Genomic DNA, 14619 nt, shown 5'->3' with positions numbered 1-14619 from the left:
TGGGTTTTTGGATAGTACTATGCCAAGATATTTAAAACTTGTGTTTACTTCTTTAAATTGAAAATTTTGAAAACTATTCCTTGTTTTATGCAGCCACAAAATCTCTGTCTTAGTAGAGTTTGGTGTATACCCCTGAAAAGGCACTAAATTCTTCCATCACATTATTTAAAATAGGGATGTTTTTTCCAGAGTCTCTTATAAATACTAATAAGTCATCTGCGTATAATAGAAAGGTAAGTTTCCTTTGTCCTAACCATATTCCATCTAATTTCTTTCTCAGCATAATGGCTAATGGTTCTATGGCTAGATTGAATAGGTATGGGGAAAGCGGGCATCCTTGTCTAGAGCCTTTTTTAGGCACAACATTTGGGATAGGTATTCCGTTTACTAGGATAGCAACTGATGGATTTGTGTAAATCAATTGGATAAAGTTCTTAATATTCCCCTGCAATCCAAACTCAGATAAGGTTGTAAATAAATGATCCCATGTTACCGAGTCGAACGCTTTTTCTGCGTCAACTGCTACTGGGAGTTTGTGATTTATTTTATGCTGTGTTATTTTAATTCGATGTGGGGTGTCCTTTTTTTTTTCTCTCTTCTGGGCCCTAGTCTCTAAATACTATACCAAAATGTAGCCTTTTAGAATGAGAGATAATATTCAATTGGGATCTTGGAATGTAGGCGGAATCACTTTGCCCCAAAAGAGGAAAAATATTTTGAAAGTATTGTGGGGACTCCACACACTGTACACTGGAAACAACAGCCGAGTAAGTATTTAAAGGTTTCTTCCCCCAGTCCAGCTGTAACAAAGTCTGGTCATCAAGTGCAGGACCCTGTCCACCTCCTGTTTGGTAAAGGGAGAAAGTCGAAACCCTGCTAAGGAGAGTTCACTTGCCTGAGTGCTCACCGTCTTGTTAATAAGCCCTTCTTCCGGTGCTTCCGTCACGGCCTCTGTACTACCACACTGCTTCCTGTGAATGCTCTCCTGTTACTGCATCCAAGTCCGCCTCGCTGCCATCAATCAATAGTAGATATTGTTTGGAAAGCCTGGCTCTGCTTACTAGTTATCGCCAACCCAGATCACGGGTCTCGATGCGTCCTTTGGTAGACACCGAAGATTCGAGCAGTATGTAATGTTCGCCAGCCGCTCCTTCCCCATGAGCGTTTATTCCGAGCCTCCTCTAGCTACCTCAAGGAAATACTTGGCCTTGCGGGAGTATTCTGTGCTCTATCTCTCTCAGAGCAAAGCTGCGGCCAGCCAACCCGTAGCGCCTCCCCTTCCAGTCTACCAACACAGATGGCATTTCTGTCCATAAACTGAAATGTTCTAGTGACTTTTTGAAAAGGGACAGTAAATACATTCTTACTATTTAAATAAAACATTTAGTTATGTGTAATGACACAATTTTGCAATGCACTTTCATTATTTATTTAATTTAGCTCTGAAATTTGTGTTTTTTTAATTATCAGAACTTGAAATGCATCTGCTGACTTCTCAAGGCCAACGCTGCTGAATAACTTTCCACTAATTAGCTTTAGTTGATTACAACTACAAAACACAGCATTTTATACTAAGATTATGACATAGCCTTGTTGTCTGCTGACTAAAACCCAGATTGGCTTTTCCATATAAGGCAAATGGTGGGTGGGTTTTGAAAAATAATTGCAGCAAACAAAATGTTAATGTCTTTTAAAAATGTTTAGACTTGGCTAAAATGTTATTTTAAGAAACACAACAGAAATGTCTTTAATTACATGTTTTTTAGTGTCTCTTTAACCACATGTATTGTGTCTTAAACTTCATACACGAATAGTATTTATTTTATTAAATGTCATAAAGTCATATATTTAATTCCTTAGATAGTCATTGGTATAACATTGCAAATACCTTATTTATTTTGTCTTTTTATTTTAGGATAAATGAAAATTATTAGTTTTAAAAACAACACACAGTGCTTAATTTCTGATGCATATATGAAAAATATGCCTTTAATGTCTATTTAAATTATTCACATTATACATGCATGCTGGTAATATAATGTACATACTGTTTTATGCAGAAATAATCTTTTCTTTTCTAGGTATCTGGCCATCTGAAGAAGTATTGGCCTACTACTGCCTTAAGCACAAAGAAATGTTCAGGTAACGAACAAATATTTCTGTCGTGTTCGTTTATTATAGCTACATGTTTAAATTTTCTATTTAATAATATCGCTAGATTATATAAAAAGTCCAAGGTGAAAAAAAAATGTACTCTTTACAAAGAAATTTAAACTGCCTGTAGGTATTAATATTGCACAGCAAGCTTATTTCTGTATGTCAAAGACTTTTGATTTCCACTCAAGGCATTCTATTTCACTTTGATTTTTTGGAAACAAAAGGGAAGCCTCAGTCAATCAATCTGTATTGTGAAGGTCAGACAGACTAACAGGCATTTTATAAAGTCTCTTCGGTCATTAGAACTATCGAGCGTTACGTAATAAACGATACTATATAATTTAGCTGTGACTGCAGCAATAGCAATATCACCACACTGAATATGTACTTCGTTCTTTCCTGTTTGATTTTGAGCCATTGCTTTTTTTTTTTTTTTAAATAATTTATAAATGAAAAACATAAAGGTTTTAATACACCTTTATGCCATACTTGCAGAGCTTCCAGCTTTTGAAAACTTAGCAGCAAAACAATCAAGTAACTAAGTTATGGGTGTATTAACTATGTCTGCCGAGGGTTTCCACAGGGCTGCCAATTTTTCTTGGTACTAGAACACCCAATGTGAATTAAATACAATGTACAATTTACAGACTTTCAGCTTTTTGCAATGAACAAATCAAACAAAAGCAATTGAAATAGCTCAACACAATGCATACTTCAAGGGCCCGATCCGATATGCAGCGTCGCCCGCAAATGCCGGCGACGCCGAATTTTGCGCGGGTTTGGTATCCTATATACGGCGTAACCTAGAAGTTACGCTCGTATATTTCTGCCTTCACCCATAGTTTTTTGGGCCATAGGCAGGTATACCAAACCCGCGCAGTTTGGTATCCACTATACAGCGTAAGGACTTACGTGGCGAAAATGGAGAAATCTTACTCCATTTTCACCTCGCCACAAAATGCAGCCGTAGTAAGCCTTACGCTGTCTATTGGAGCCCCGTAACTCCCTAAACTACCTGCTAAATAAAACCTAACACCTAACGCATGCGCAATGTCTATCTACCTGTCAACTGCGATCCCTAGTAAAGTATTTAACCCCTAAACCGCCGCTCCCGGACCCCCCCGCCACCTACATTAAAAGTATAACCCCCTAATGTGATCCCCCTACACCGTCGCCAGCTACATTACCTACCCCCTAATGTGAGCCCCTTACACCGCCGCCACCTACATTACCTACCCCCTAATGTGAGCCCCCTACACTGCCGCCACCTACATTAACTACCCCCTAATGTGAGCCCCCTACACCGCCACCACCTACATTAACTACCCCCTAATGTGAGCTCCTACCCCGCCGCCAGCTATATTAAAATTATTAACCCCTAATTTAATCCCCCTACACCGCCGCCAGCTATATTAATTACATTAACCCCTAATTTAATCCCCCTATACCGCCGCCAGCTATATTAAATTTATTAACCCCTAATCTAATCCCCCTACACCGCCACCAGCTATATTAAATAGATTAACCCCTAATCTAATCCCCCTACACCGCCGCCAGCTATTTTAAATAGATTAACCCCTAATCTAATCCCCCTACACCGCCGCCAGCTATATTAACTATATTAACCCTAATTATATTAGGGTTAATATAGTTATTATATTATATATTAACTATATTAACCCTAATTATATAAGGGTTAATATAGTTAATATCGTTATTATATTATATATATATATTAAGTATAATAACCCTATCTAACTCTAACATCCCTAACTAAATTCTTATTAAAATAAATCCAATTAATATTAATATTATTAATTAAAATATTCCTATTTAAATATAAATACTTACCTATAAAATAAACCCTAAGATAGCTACAATGTAAATAATAATTACATTGTAGCTATTTTAAAGTTTATATTTATTTTACAGGTAACTTGATATTTATTTTAACTAGGTACAATAGCTATTAAATAGTTAATAACTATTTAATAGCTACTTAGTTAAAATAATTACCAATTTACCTGTAAAATAAATCCTAACCTAAGTTACAAATACACCTACACTATCAATAAATTAAATAAACTACAAATATCTAAACTAAAATACAATAAAATAAAATAAACTAAATTACAAAAAAAACAAACACTAAATTACAAAAAATAAAAAAAGATTACAAGATTGTTAAGCTAATTACACCTATTCTAAGCCCCCTAATGAAATAATAAAGCTCCCCAAAATAAAAAAAATGTCCCTACCCTATTCTAAAATACAAAAGTTAACAGCTCTATTACTTTACCAGCCCTTAAAAGGGCCTTTTGCGGGGCATGCCCCAAAGAAATCAGCTCTTTTGCCTGTAAAAAAAACACAATACCACCCCCCAACATTACAACCCACCACCCACATACCCCTACTCTAACCCAAACCCCCCTTAAATAAACCTAACACTACCCCCCTGAAGATCTCCCTATCTTGTCTTCATCCAGCCGGGCAGAACTCTTCATCTGATCCGGGCGATGTCTTCAATCAAGCGGCAGAGAAGAAGTCTTCCATCCAGCGATGTCTTCATCCAAGCGGCAAAGAAGAAGTCTTCCATCCGGCGATGTCTTCAATCAAGCGGCAGAGAAGAGGTCCTCCATCGGGGCAAAGTTTTCTTCCAAGCGGCATCTTCAATCTTCTTCTTCGCTCCTCCGACACGGAACATCCATCCGGCATGACGACTTCCCGACGAATGAGGTTCCTTTAAATGACGTCATCCAAGATGGCGTCCGTCGAATTCCGATTGGCTGATAGGATTCTATTAGCCAATCGGAATTAAGGTAGAAAAATCTGATTGGCTGATTGAATCAGCCAATCAGATTCAAATTCAATCCGATTAGCGCCATTTTTTTATTTTGGGGGGCTTTATTATTTTATTAGGGGGCTTAGAATAGGTGTAATTAGCTTAAAAATCTTGTAATCTTTTTTTATTTTTTGTAATTTAGTGTTTGTTTTTTTGTAGTTTAGTTTATTTTATTGTATTTTAGTTTAGATATTTGTAGTTTATTTAATTTATTGATAGTGTAGGTGTATTTGTAACTTAGGTTAGGATTTATTTTACAGGTAAATTGGTAATTATTTTAACTAGGTAGCTATTAAATAGTTATTAACTATTTAATAGCTATTGTACCTAGTTAAAATAAATACCAAGTTACCTGTAAAATAAATATAAACCCTAAAATAGCTACAATGTAATTATTAATTAGATTGTAGCTATGTTAGGGTTTATTTTATAGGTAAGTATTTAGATTTAAATAGGAATATTTTAATTAATAATATTAATATTAATTAGATTTATTTTAATAAGAATTTAGTTAGGGATATTAGAGTTAGATAGGGTTATTATACTTAATATATATATATAATATAATAACGATATTAACTATATTAACCCTAATATAATTAGGGTTAATATAGCTGGCGGCAGTGTAGGGGGATTAGATTAGGGGTTAATGTATTTAATATAGCTGGCGGCGGTATAGGGGGATTAGATTAGGGTTAATGTATTTAATATAGCTGGCGGTGGTATAGGGGGATTAAATTAGGGGTTAATAATTTTAATATAGCTGGCGGCGGTGTAAGGTGCTCACATTAGGGGTAGTTAATGTAGATGGCGGCGGGGTAGGAGCTCACATTAGGGGGTAGTTAATGTAGATGGCTGCGGGGTAGGAGCTCACATTAGGGGGTAGTTAATGTAGATAGCGGCGGGGTAGGAGCTCACATTAGGGGGTAATATAGATAATGTAGGTGGCGGTGGGGTCAGGGAGCGGCAGTTTAGGGGTTAATAACTTTATTAGGTGGCGGCGGGGTCCGGGAGTGGCGGTTTAGGGGTTAATACATTTTTTATTGTTAGGATAGTGAGGGGGGATAGCGGATAGAGGGTTAGACGTGTCAGGCTATGTTTGGGAGGCGTGTTAGACAGTACGGGTGATTTTATAACTTAGGTTTTGTAGGCGCTGGCAGTTTCTAAAGTGCCGTAAGTCACTGGCGACTCCAGAAATTTGTACTTACGCAGATTTCTGGACATTGCTGATTTATCAGACTTACGGCACTTTAGCATCTGACGGCGCCGTATATAGGATAGCTTGAGTTGCGAGCTGAAACTACGGGCGGCGGGGGTTCCCTCGCTTGTGCCGCAAACTACGATCTTTATCGGATCGCGCCCCTAGTGATTTCCCCAAATTCAACTGAAAATGCAACTCTTAATCAATTCTGCAGTCGCAAAATTATTTAACCCCCCTGAATAAAATCCTTCACAACAGCACACATATGCAAAACAGGTGTTGCTTCAAGCACACCTGATGCAACTAATCGAGGGCTTCACTAGTTGCAACAGGTGTGCTTGAGCTAGAACACATGAAATACTTGAACCAACTAGGGGTTTGTTGAGTGCAATGTTTGACTGCATGTAAGAAATATGGCTAAGTCACAAGAATCGTCCAAAAAGTTAAGAGAAGAGATCATCACCCTTCACAAACAAGGAACAGGATACAAAAAGATAGCGAAAACACTGAATATTCCTAGAGACACCTTTGGAAGCATGGTTCGCAAGTTCAAAGTTAAAGGAACAGTGGTTACACTACCTGGACGCGGCAGAAAATGGAAGCTATCAACGGTTGCAACCAGATTTATGAGAAGGCAGATTGAGAAAACCCTTTAGTGACTGTAAAAGACCTGCAGCAAGACTTGGTGGCAATAGGCACTGATGTTTCAGTTTGTACAGTAAGGCGCATACTAAACACAGAAGGTTTCCATGCCAGAACTCCAAGACGTAAACCACTACTGACCCAAATCATATAAATAAACCCGCAAAGTTTTGGGATTCTGTTCTGTGGAGCGATGAAACAAAACTGGAACTTTTCAGCCTAATGTATCAGCTGTATGTCTGGAGGAAGAAGAATGAAGCATATGCTGAAAAGAACATTCTGCCTACAGTTAAGCATGGTGGTGGCTCGGTGATGTTCTGGGGCTGCTTTGCATCCTCTGGCACTGGAAACCTGCAGCGTGTGGAAGATGGATTCACTGAAGCATCAGGAAATCCTAGGAGAAAACATCATGTCATCTGTGAGGAAGTTGAAGCTTGGGCATTATTGGACCTTCTAAAAGGACAATGATCCCAAGCATAACTCAAATTCCATCAAGGCTTGGTTGATGAAGAAGTCCTTCTAAAGTGGCCATCTCAGTCACCTGACTTGAACTCCATATAAAATCTTTGGTGAGATTTGAAGAAGGCGGTAGAAGCACACAAACCCAATAATATTACTGAACTGGAGGCTATTGCTCATGAAGAATGGGCTAATATTCCTCAGAAACGCTGCCAGAAGCTGTTGTCTGGCTATGCATCTCGTATGCAGCAGGTCATAACAGTAAAAGGGTGCTTTACTAGGTACTAAAGGTGCTTGCCATGAAGGGGTTGAATAATTTTGAGACAGCAGAATTTATTAAAAGTAAAAAGTTGCATTTTCAGTTGAATTTTGGTAAACCACTAAAAGTATTAGTTGTGTTGTAAACTATTAAAATTCCTCTTGTTTGATTTGTTCATAGCAAACAGCTGAAAGTCTGTAATCTTTGACAAGAAACCTGATTTGCAATGAGGGTTGAATAATTTTGATTACAACTGTATTATATATACGTATATACTGTCAATATATATATATATATATATATATATATATACAGGTAGCCCTCAGTTTACGCCGGGGTTAGGTTCCAGAAGGAATGGTTGTAAATCGAAACCGTTGTAAATTGAAACCCCGTTTATAATGTAAGTCAATGGGAAGTGAGGGAGTTAGGTTCCAGGCCCCTCTCAAAATTGGCATAAGTAACACCTAATGCATTATTTTTAAAGCTTTGAAATGAAGACTTTAAATGCTAAACATCATTATAAACCTAATAAAATAATCACACAACACAGAATATATAATTAAACTAAGTTAAATGAACAAAAACATTTGCTAAACAGCATTATAAACCTAATAAAATAATCACACAACACAGACTTCACTTAAATTTTTCTGCAAACAGTTCTTTCTATGCATTCCAATCTGGACTGATTTATAGACAGTAAGATCTTGTTCCTTTGAAATCTGCTCGATAGCTCAGGTCTGATTAAACTGATTAATTTCAGCTTGCTTGGCTTTGCTGCAACACAAGCGGACAGCTCCCCCTACTGGCTATTTTAATAAATGCACTGCTTCTCAATGCTTTTCAATAGCAGTCACATGACTGGAAAAAAGGTTGTTATTCTGAAACGGTGTAAATTGAACCGTTGTAAAACGAGGGCCACTTGTATATATATATATATATATATATATATATATATAAATATATGTTGTATGCAAAAGTGTAGGCACCCCTGACAATTTCCATGATTTTCATTTATAAATAATTGGGTGTTTGGATCAGCATTTTTATTTTGATCTATCAAATAACTGAAGGACACAGTAATATTTCAGTAGTGAAATGAGGTTTATTGGATTAACAGAAAATGTGCAATATTCATCCAAACAAAATTAGACAGGTGCATAAATTTGGGCACCCCAACAGAAATATCACATCAATATTAATAGAGCCTCCTTTAGCAGAAATAACAGCCTCTAGATGGTTCATATAGACTGTAATGAGTGCCTGGATTCTGGATGAAGGTATTTTGGACCATTCCTCCTTGCAAAACATCTCCAGTTTAGTTAGGTTTGATGGATGCCGAGCATTGACAGCCCTCTTCAAATTACCCCACAGATTTTCAATGATATTTAGGTTTGGGGACTGGGATGGCCATTCCAGAACATTGTACTTGTTACTCTGCATAAATGCCAGAGTAGATTTTGAGCAGTGTTTTGGGTCTTTGTCTTGTTGAAATATCCTGCCCCGGCGTAACTTCAACTTTGTGTCTGATTCCTCAACATTATTCTCAAGTATCTGCTGATATTGAGTGGAATCCATGCGACCCTCAGCTTTAACAAGATTACCAGTACCGGCACTGGCCACCCAGCTCCACAGCATGATGGAACATCCACCAAATTTTACTGTGGGTAGCAAGTGTTTGTCTTGGAACGCTGTGTTCTTTTGCCACCATGCATAACGCCCCTTGTTATGACCAAATAACTCAATCTTTGTTTCATCAGTCCACAGCACCTTCTTCCAAAATGAAGCTGGCTTATCCAAATGTGTGTTTGCATACCTCAAGCGACTCTGTTTGTGGTGTGTGTGCAGTAAAAGCTTCTTCCGCATCACTCTCCTATACAGCTTCTCCTTGTGCAAAGTATGCTGAATTGTTGAACGATGCATAGTGACACCATCTGCAGCAAGATGATATTGTAGGTCTTTGGAGGTGGGCTGTGGGCTGTTTTTGACCATTCTCACCATCCTTTGCCTTTGCCTCTCCGATATTTTACTTGGCCTACCACTTCTGGCCTTAACAAGAACTGTGCCTGTGGTCTTCCATTTCCTTACTATGTTCCTCACAGTGGACACTGACAGCTTAAATCTCTGCGATAGTTTTTTGTAGCCTTCCCCTAAACCATAATGTTGAACAATCTTTGTTTTCAGGTCATTTGAGAGTTGTTTTGAGGCCCCCATGTTGCTGCTCTTCAGAGGAGAGTCAAAGAGAACAACAACTTGCAATTGGCCACCTTAAATACCTTTTCTCATGATTGGATGCACCTGTCTATGAAGTTCAAGGCTTAATAGGCTTACCAAACCAATTGTGTGTTCTAATTAATCAGTGCTAGGTAATTACAGGTATTCAAATCAACAAAATGACAAGGGTGCCCAAATTTATGCACCTGTCTAATTTCATATGGATGCACATTGCACATTTTCTGTTAATCCAAAAAACCTAATTTCACTACTGAAATATTACTGTGTCCTTCCGTTATTAGATAGATCAAAATGAAATTGCTGATCCAAACACCCAATTATTTATAAATGAAAATCATGGAAATTGTCAGGGATGCCTAAACTTTTGCATACAACTGTATATATATATATATATATATATATATATATATATATATATATATATATATATATATATATATATATATATATATATATATATACCGCTGCCATCTCATAACAGGTGATATTTGTAATCATCATGTAAAAAATCTATTGCTTTTCTCAAAGTTACAGAGCACAATATATCAATCAGTAATCAGTGTATAATATATATATATATATACTGTATATTGCCATAGTAGAAAGGACCTGCACATCATAAATTTTTTTATTGATGAATACCATGGTGCCAGTAGAGCACCAATCAGAATAATTCATCAGAAGACCACACACTGGAAATAATTTTATCATAAAACGTAACATATATATATATATATATATATATATATATATATATATATATATATAAAAATATATATATATATATATATATATATATATATATATATATAGTGTATGTATATATATATATACAAATTTAAAAAAAAATATATTTATATATATATATATATATATATATATATAGTCCAATGACGTTTTGGTATCTAATGGGTACCTTTTATAAATTGAATCCAAAATGGTAGATTATGCACTCCTGTATCCTTCTTGGATATAATAAATGTTATGTTTTATGATAAAATAATTTTTGATGAACTATATATATATATATATATATATATATAATGTTGTTATGTAAATATATATATATATATATATATATATATATATATTTAGAACTGTGCAAAAGTCTTAGGCCACCATTAGATTTGTTGTTTTAGCAATGGTATAATGACCATATATAATTATTTCTTCATTTCTTTATTAGAATACAACCAGAAAATACAGGATATTTGTATGCAGTATTAAAAATCAGAAAAAAACAGCTTCTATAGGATAAAGTGGCAAGTATTTAGTGTGACCTCCCCTCACACTTGAGCAATAGCAGCAACCTGGCTCTCGTAAACCTAAATGGAATGAAGCCCTAATTAATGTCATTGCTAACACTTGTATTTGTCCTACTATTTCATGTCAAAATGACTGCTGTGAAAAAGGTTTATTACACCAGGTTTGTGCAAGACATGCTTGAGGATTACATACACATGTGGTATGAGTTTAATTCATTGGAAGCTTGCTAATAAGACCAACTTTCAATCACATCATTCTATTCAAAATGCCAAAGATCACAGAATTTGACAGACATAAAATCATACTTTTGCACCAGCAAGGCCACTCTCAAAGGGAAATCAGCAAACAAACTGGATACTGAAGATGTGGTATTCAAGCTGTTATAAAGGAATATGAAGAATCAGGTGAGGTCAAGGGGGAAAAAAGGACTGAAGGACAAGAAGACTGTCACAATCTGATGAGAAGTTCCTCAGAGTTTCTTCTTTGAGAAACCGGAAGAAGTCCAGCAAGGAGCTGGCTCAGCATCTGGCAGCTTCATGGAGATGCCAAGTCTACCCTTCTACAGTCCGAAGAAGCTTGATCAGGAATGGTCTTTGTAGAAGGGTAGCAGTCATGAAACCACTTTTTCAAAATGGGATTAGGGTAAAAATGCTAAAATATGCTAAAGCTCACAAAGAATCCAAGTTTAAAATGTTTGGGTCCAATTGTCGACAATATGTGAGAAGAAGAGTTGGAGAGAGATGGAAGAATGAGTGCTTGCGGCCTTCAGTGAAACATGATGGAGGGTCTGTCCTAGTTTGGGGCTTCATTTCTGCCAGTGGTGTTGGAGATATTTTCCGAATTGATGGGATCATGAATGCTGAAAAGTACAGACAGGTTTTAATTCATCATGCCATTCCTTCTGGAAAGCGCCTGATTGGGAATGGTTTTATTTTTCAGCATGATAACGATCCCAAGCATACTGCTAATGCAGTGAAATCATATTTGGAGAGAAAAATAGCTGATAAGACACTGACAGTCATGGACTGACCTACACAGATTCTAGACCTGAATATTAAAAAGGCAGTATAGGATCACCTGACAGAGAGAGAGAAATAAAAGACAACCTAAATCTAAGGAAGAATTTTAAGACGTGCTGAAAGAAGCCTGGTATTTTAAACTAGAAGATTACTTCAGAAAACTTCAGGACAGTCTCCCCAAAAGAGTTCAAGATGTGCCTGGTGCCAAGGGAAGTCACACTAAATAATGACTTTTTCCTAAAGAAGCCATTTTGTTCTGAAAATAGTGAGGGGTTTTAATATTTTGTCTACATATTTCCTGTGTTTTCTCTTTGTATCTTAATAAAGAGACCAAAAATAAATATGGATGGTCATTAAACTTTGCTAAAACAACAAATCAGCATATACAGTATACAGTGGGGCAAAAAAGTATTTAGTCAGCCACAAATTGTGCAAGTTCTCCCACTTAAGAAGATGAGAGAGGCCTGTAATTTTCATCATAGATATACCTCAACTATGAGAGACAAAATGTGGAAACAAATCCAGACAATCACATTGTCTGATTTGGAAAGAATTTATTTGCATATTATGTTGGAAAATAAGTATTTGGTCACCTAGAAACAAGCAAGATTTCTGGCTCTCACAGACCTGTATCTACTTCTTTAAGATGCTCCTCTGTCCTCCACTCATTGCCTGTATTAATGGCACCTGTTTGAACTTGTTATCAGTATAAAAGACACCTGTCCACAACCTCAAACAGTCACACTCTAAACTCCACTATGGTGAAGACCAAAGAGCTGTCGAAGGACACCAGAAACAAAATTGTAGACCTGCACCAGGTTGGGAAGACTGAATCTTCAATAGGCAAGCAGCTTGGTGTGAAGAAATCAACTGTGGGAGCAATAGTTAGAAAATGGAAGGCATACTGATAATCTCCCTCGATCTGGGGCTCCACGCAAGATCTCACCCTGTGGGGTCAAAATGATCACAAGAACGGTGAGCAAACATCCCAGAACCACACGGGGGGACCTAGTGAATGACTTGCAGAGAGCTGGGATCAATGTAACAAAGGCTACCATCAGTAACACACTACGCCGCCAGGGTTCACAGATCCTGCAGTGCCAGACGTGTCCCCCTGCTTAAGCCAGTACATGTCCTGGCCAATCTGAAGTATGCTAGAGAGCATTTGGATGATCCAGAAGCGGATTGGGAGAATGTAATATGGTCAGATGAAACCAAAGTAGAACTGTTTGGTAGAAAAACAACTCGTCGTGTTTGGAGGAGAGAGAATGCTGAGTTGCACCATACCTACTGTGAAGCATGGGGGTGGCAACATCATGTTTTGGGGCTGTTTTCTCTGCAAAGGGAACAGGAGGACTGATACGTGTACATGAAAGAATGAATGTTGCCATGTATCGTGACATTTTGAGTGCAAACCTCCTTCCATCAGCAAGGGCATTGAAGATGAAACGTGGCTGGGTCTTTCAGCATGACAATGATCCCAAACACACTGCCCGGGCAACGAAGGAGTGGCTTCGTAAGAAGCATTTCAAGGTCCTGGAGTGGCCTAGCCAGTCTCCAGATCTCAACCCCATAGAAAACCTTTGGAGGGAGTTGAAAGTCCGTGTTGCCCATCGACAGCCCCAAAACATCACTGCTCTAGAGGAGATCTGCATGCAGGAATGGGCCAACATACCAGCAACAGTGTGTGACAACCTTGTGAAGACTTACAGAAAACGTTTAACCTCTGTCATTGCCAACAAAGGATATATAACAAAGTATTGAGATGAACTTTTGATATTGACCAAATACTTATTTTCCACCATAATTTGCAAATAAATTCTTTCCAAATCATACAATGTGATTGTCTGGATTTGTTTCCACATTTTGTCTCTCATAGTTGAGGTATACCTATGATGAAAATTACAGGCCTCTCTCATCTTCTTAAGTGGGAGAACCTGCACAATTGGTGGCTGACTAAATACTTTTTTGCCCCACTGTATATGTGTATGTATATATAATATATATATATATATATATATATATATATATACATACATATATATATATATATACATACAGGTAGCCCTCAGTTTACGCCGGGGTTAGGTTCCAGAAGGAATGGTTGTAAATCGAAACCGTTGTAAATTGAAGCCCAGTTTATAATCTACGTCAATGGGAAGTGAGGGAGATAGGTTCCAGGCCCCTCTCAAAATTGTCATAAGTAACATCTAATACATTATTTTTAAAGCTTTGAAATGAATACTTTAAATGCTAAACAACATTATAAACCTAATAAAATAATCACACAGCACAGAATATATAAATAAACTAAGTTAAATGAAGAAAAAAAAACTTTTGCTAAACAGCATTATAAACCTAATAAAATAATCACACAACACAGACTTCACTTGAATTTTTCTGCAAACAGTTCTTTCTATGCATTCCAATCTGGATTGATTTATAGACAGGAAGATCTTGTTCCTTTGAAATCTGCTTGATAGTTCAGGTCTGGTTAAACTGATTAATTTCAGCCTGCTTGGCTTTGCTGCAACACAAG

General features: G+C 37.1%; 1 protein-coding gene across 1 annotated transcript in view; it reads left to right on the top strand.

Moving 5' to 3' along the window:
• The first annotated feature begins 2023 nt into the window (after positions 1 to 2023).
• LOC128657839 (calmodulin-lysine N-methyltransferase) overlaps positions 2024 to 14619 on the top strand; it is a 307002-nt gene continuing 294406 nt past the window's right edge. The window contains exon 1 of the mRNA XM_053712261.1: positions 2024 to 2142. Within this exon, the coding sequence (XP_053568236.1) occupies positions 2039 to 2142 (104 nt within the window). The 5' untranslated portion in view covers positions 2024 to 2038. The remainder of the gene's footprint in view (positions 2143 to 14619) is intronic.

This window comes from Bombina bombina, chromosome 4 (genome assembly GCF_027579735.1).
Source record: "Bombina bombina isolate aBomBom1 chromosome 4, aBomBom1.pri, whole genome shotgun sequence".
Lineage (NCBI taxonomy): Eukaryota > Metazoa > Chordata > Amphibia > Anura > Bombinatoridae > Bombina > Bombina bombina.
Note: the sequence above shows the minus strand (reverse complement) of the source record. Positions and strands in the feature narration are given on the sequence as shown.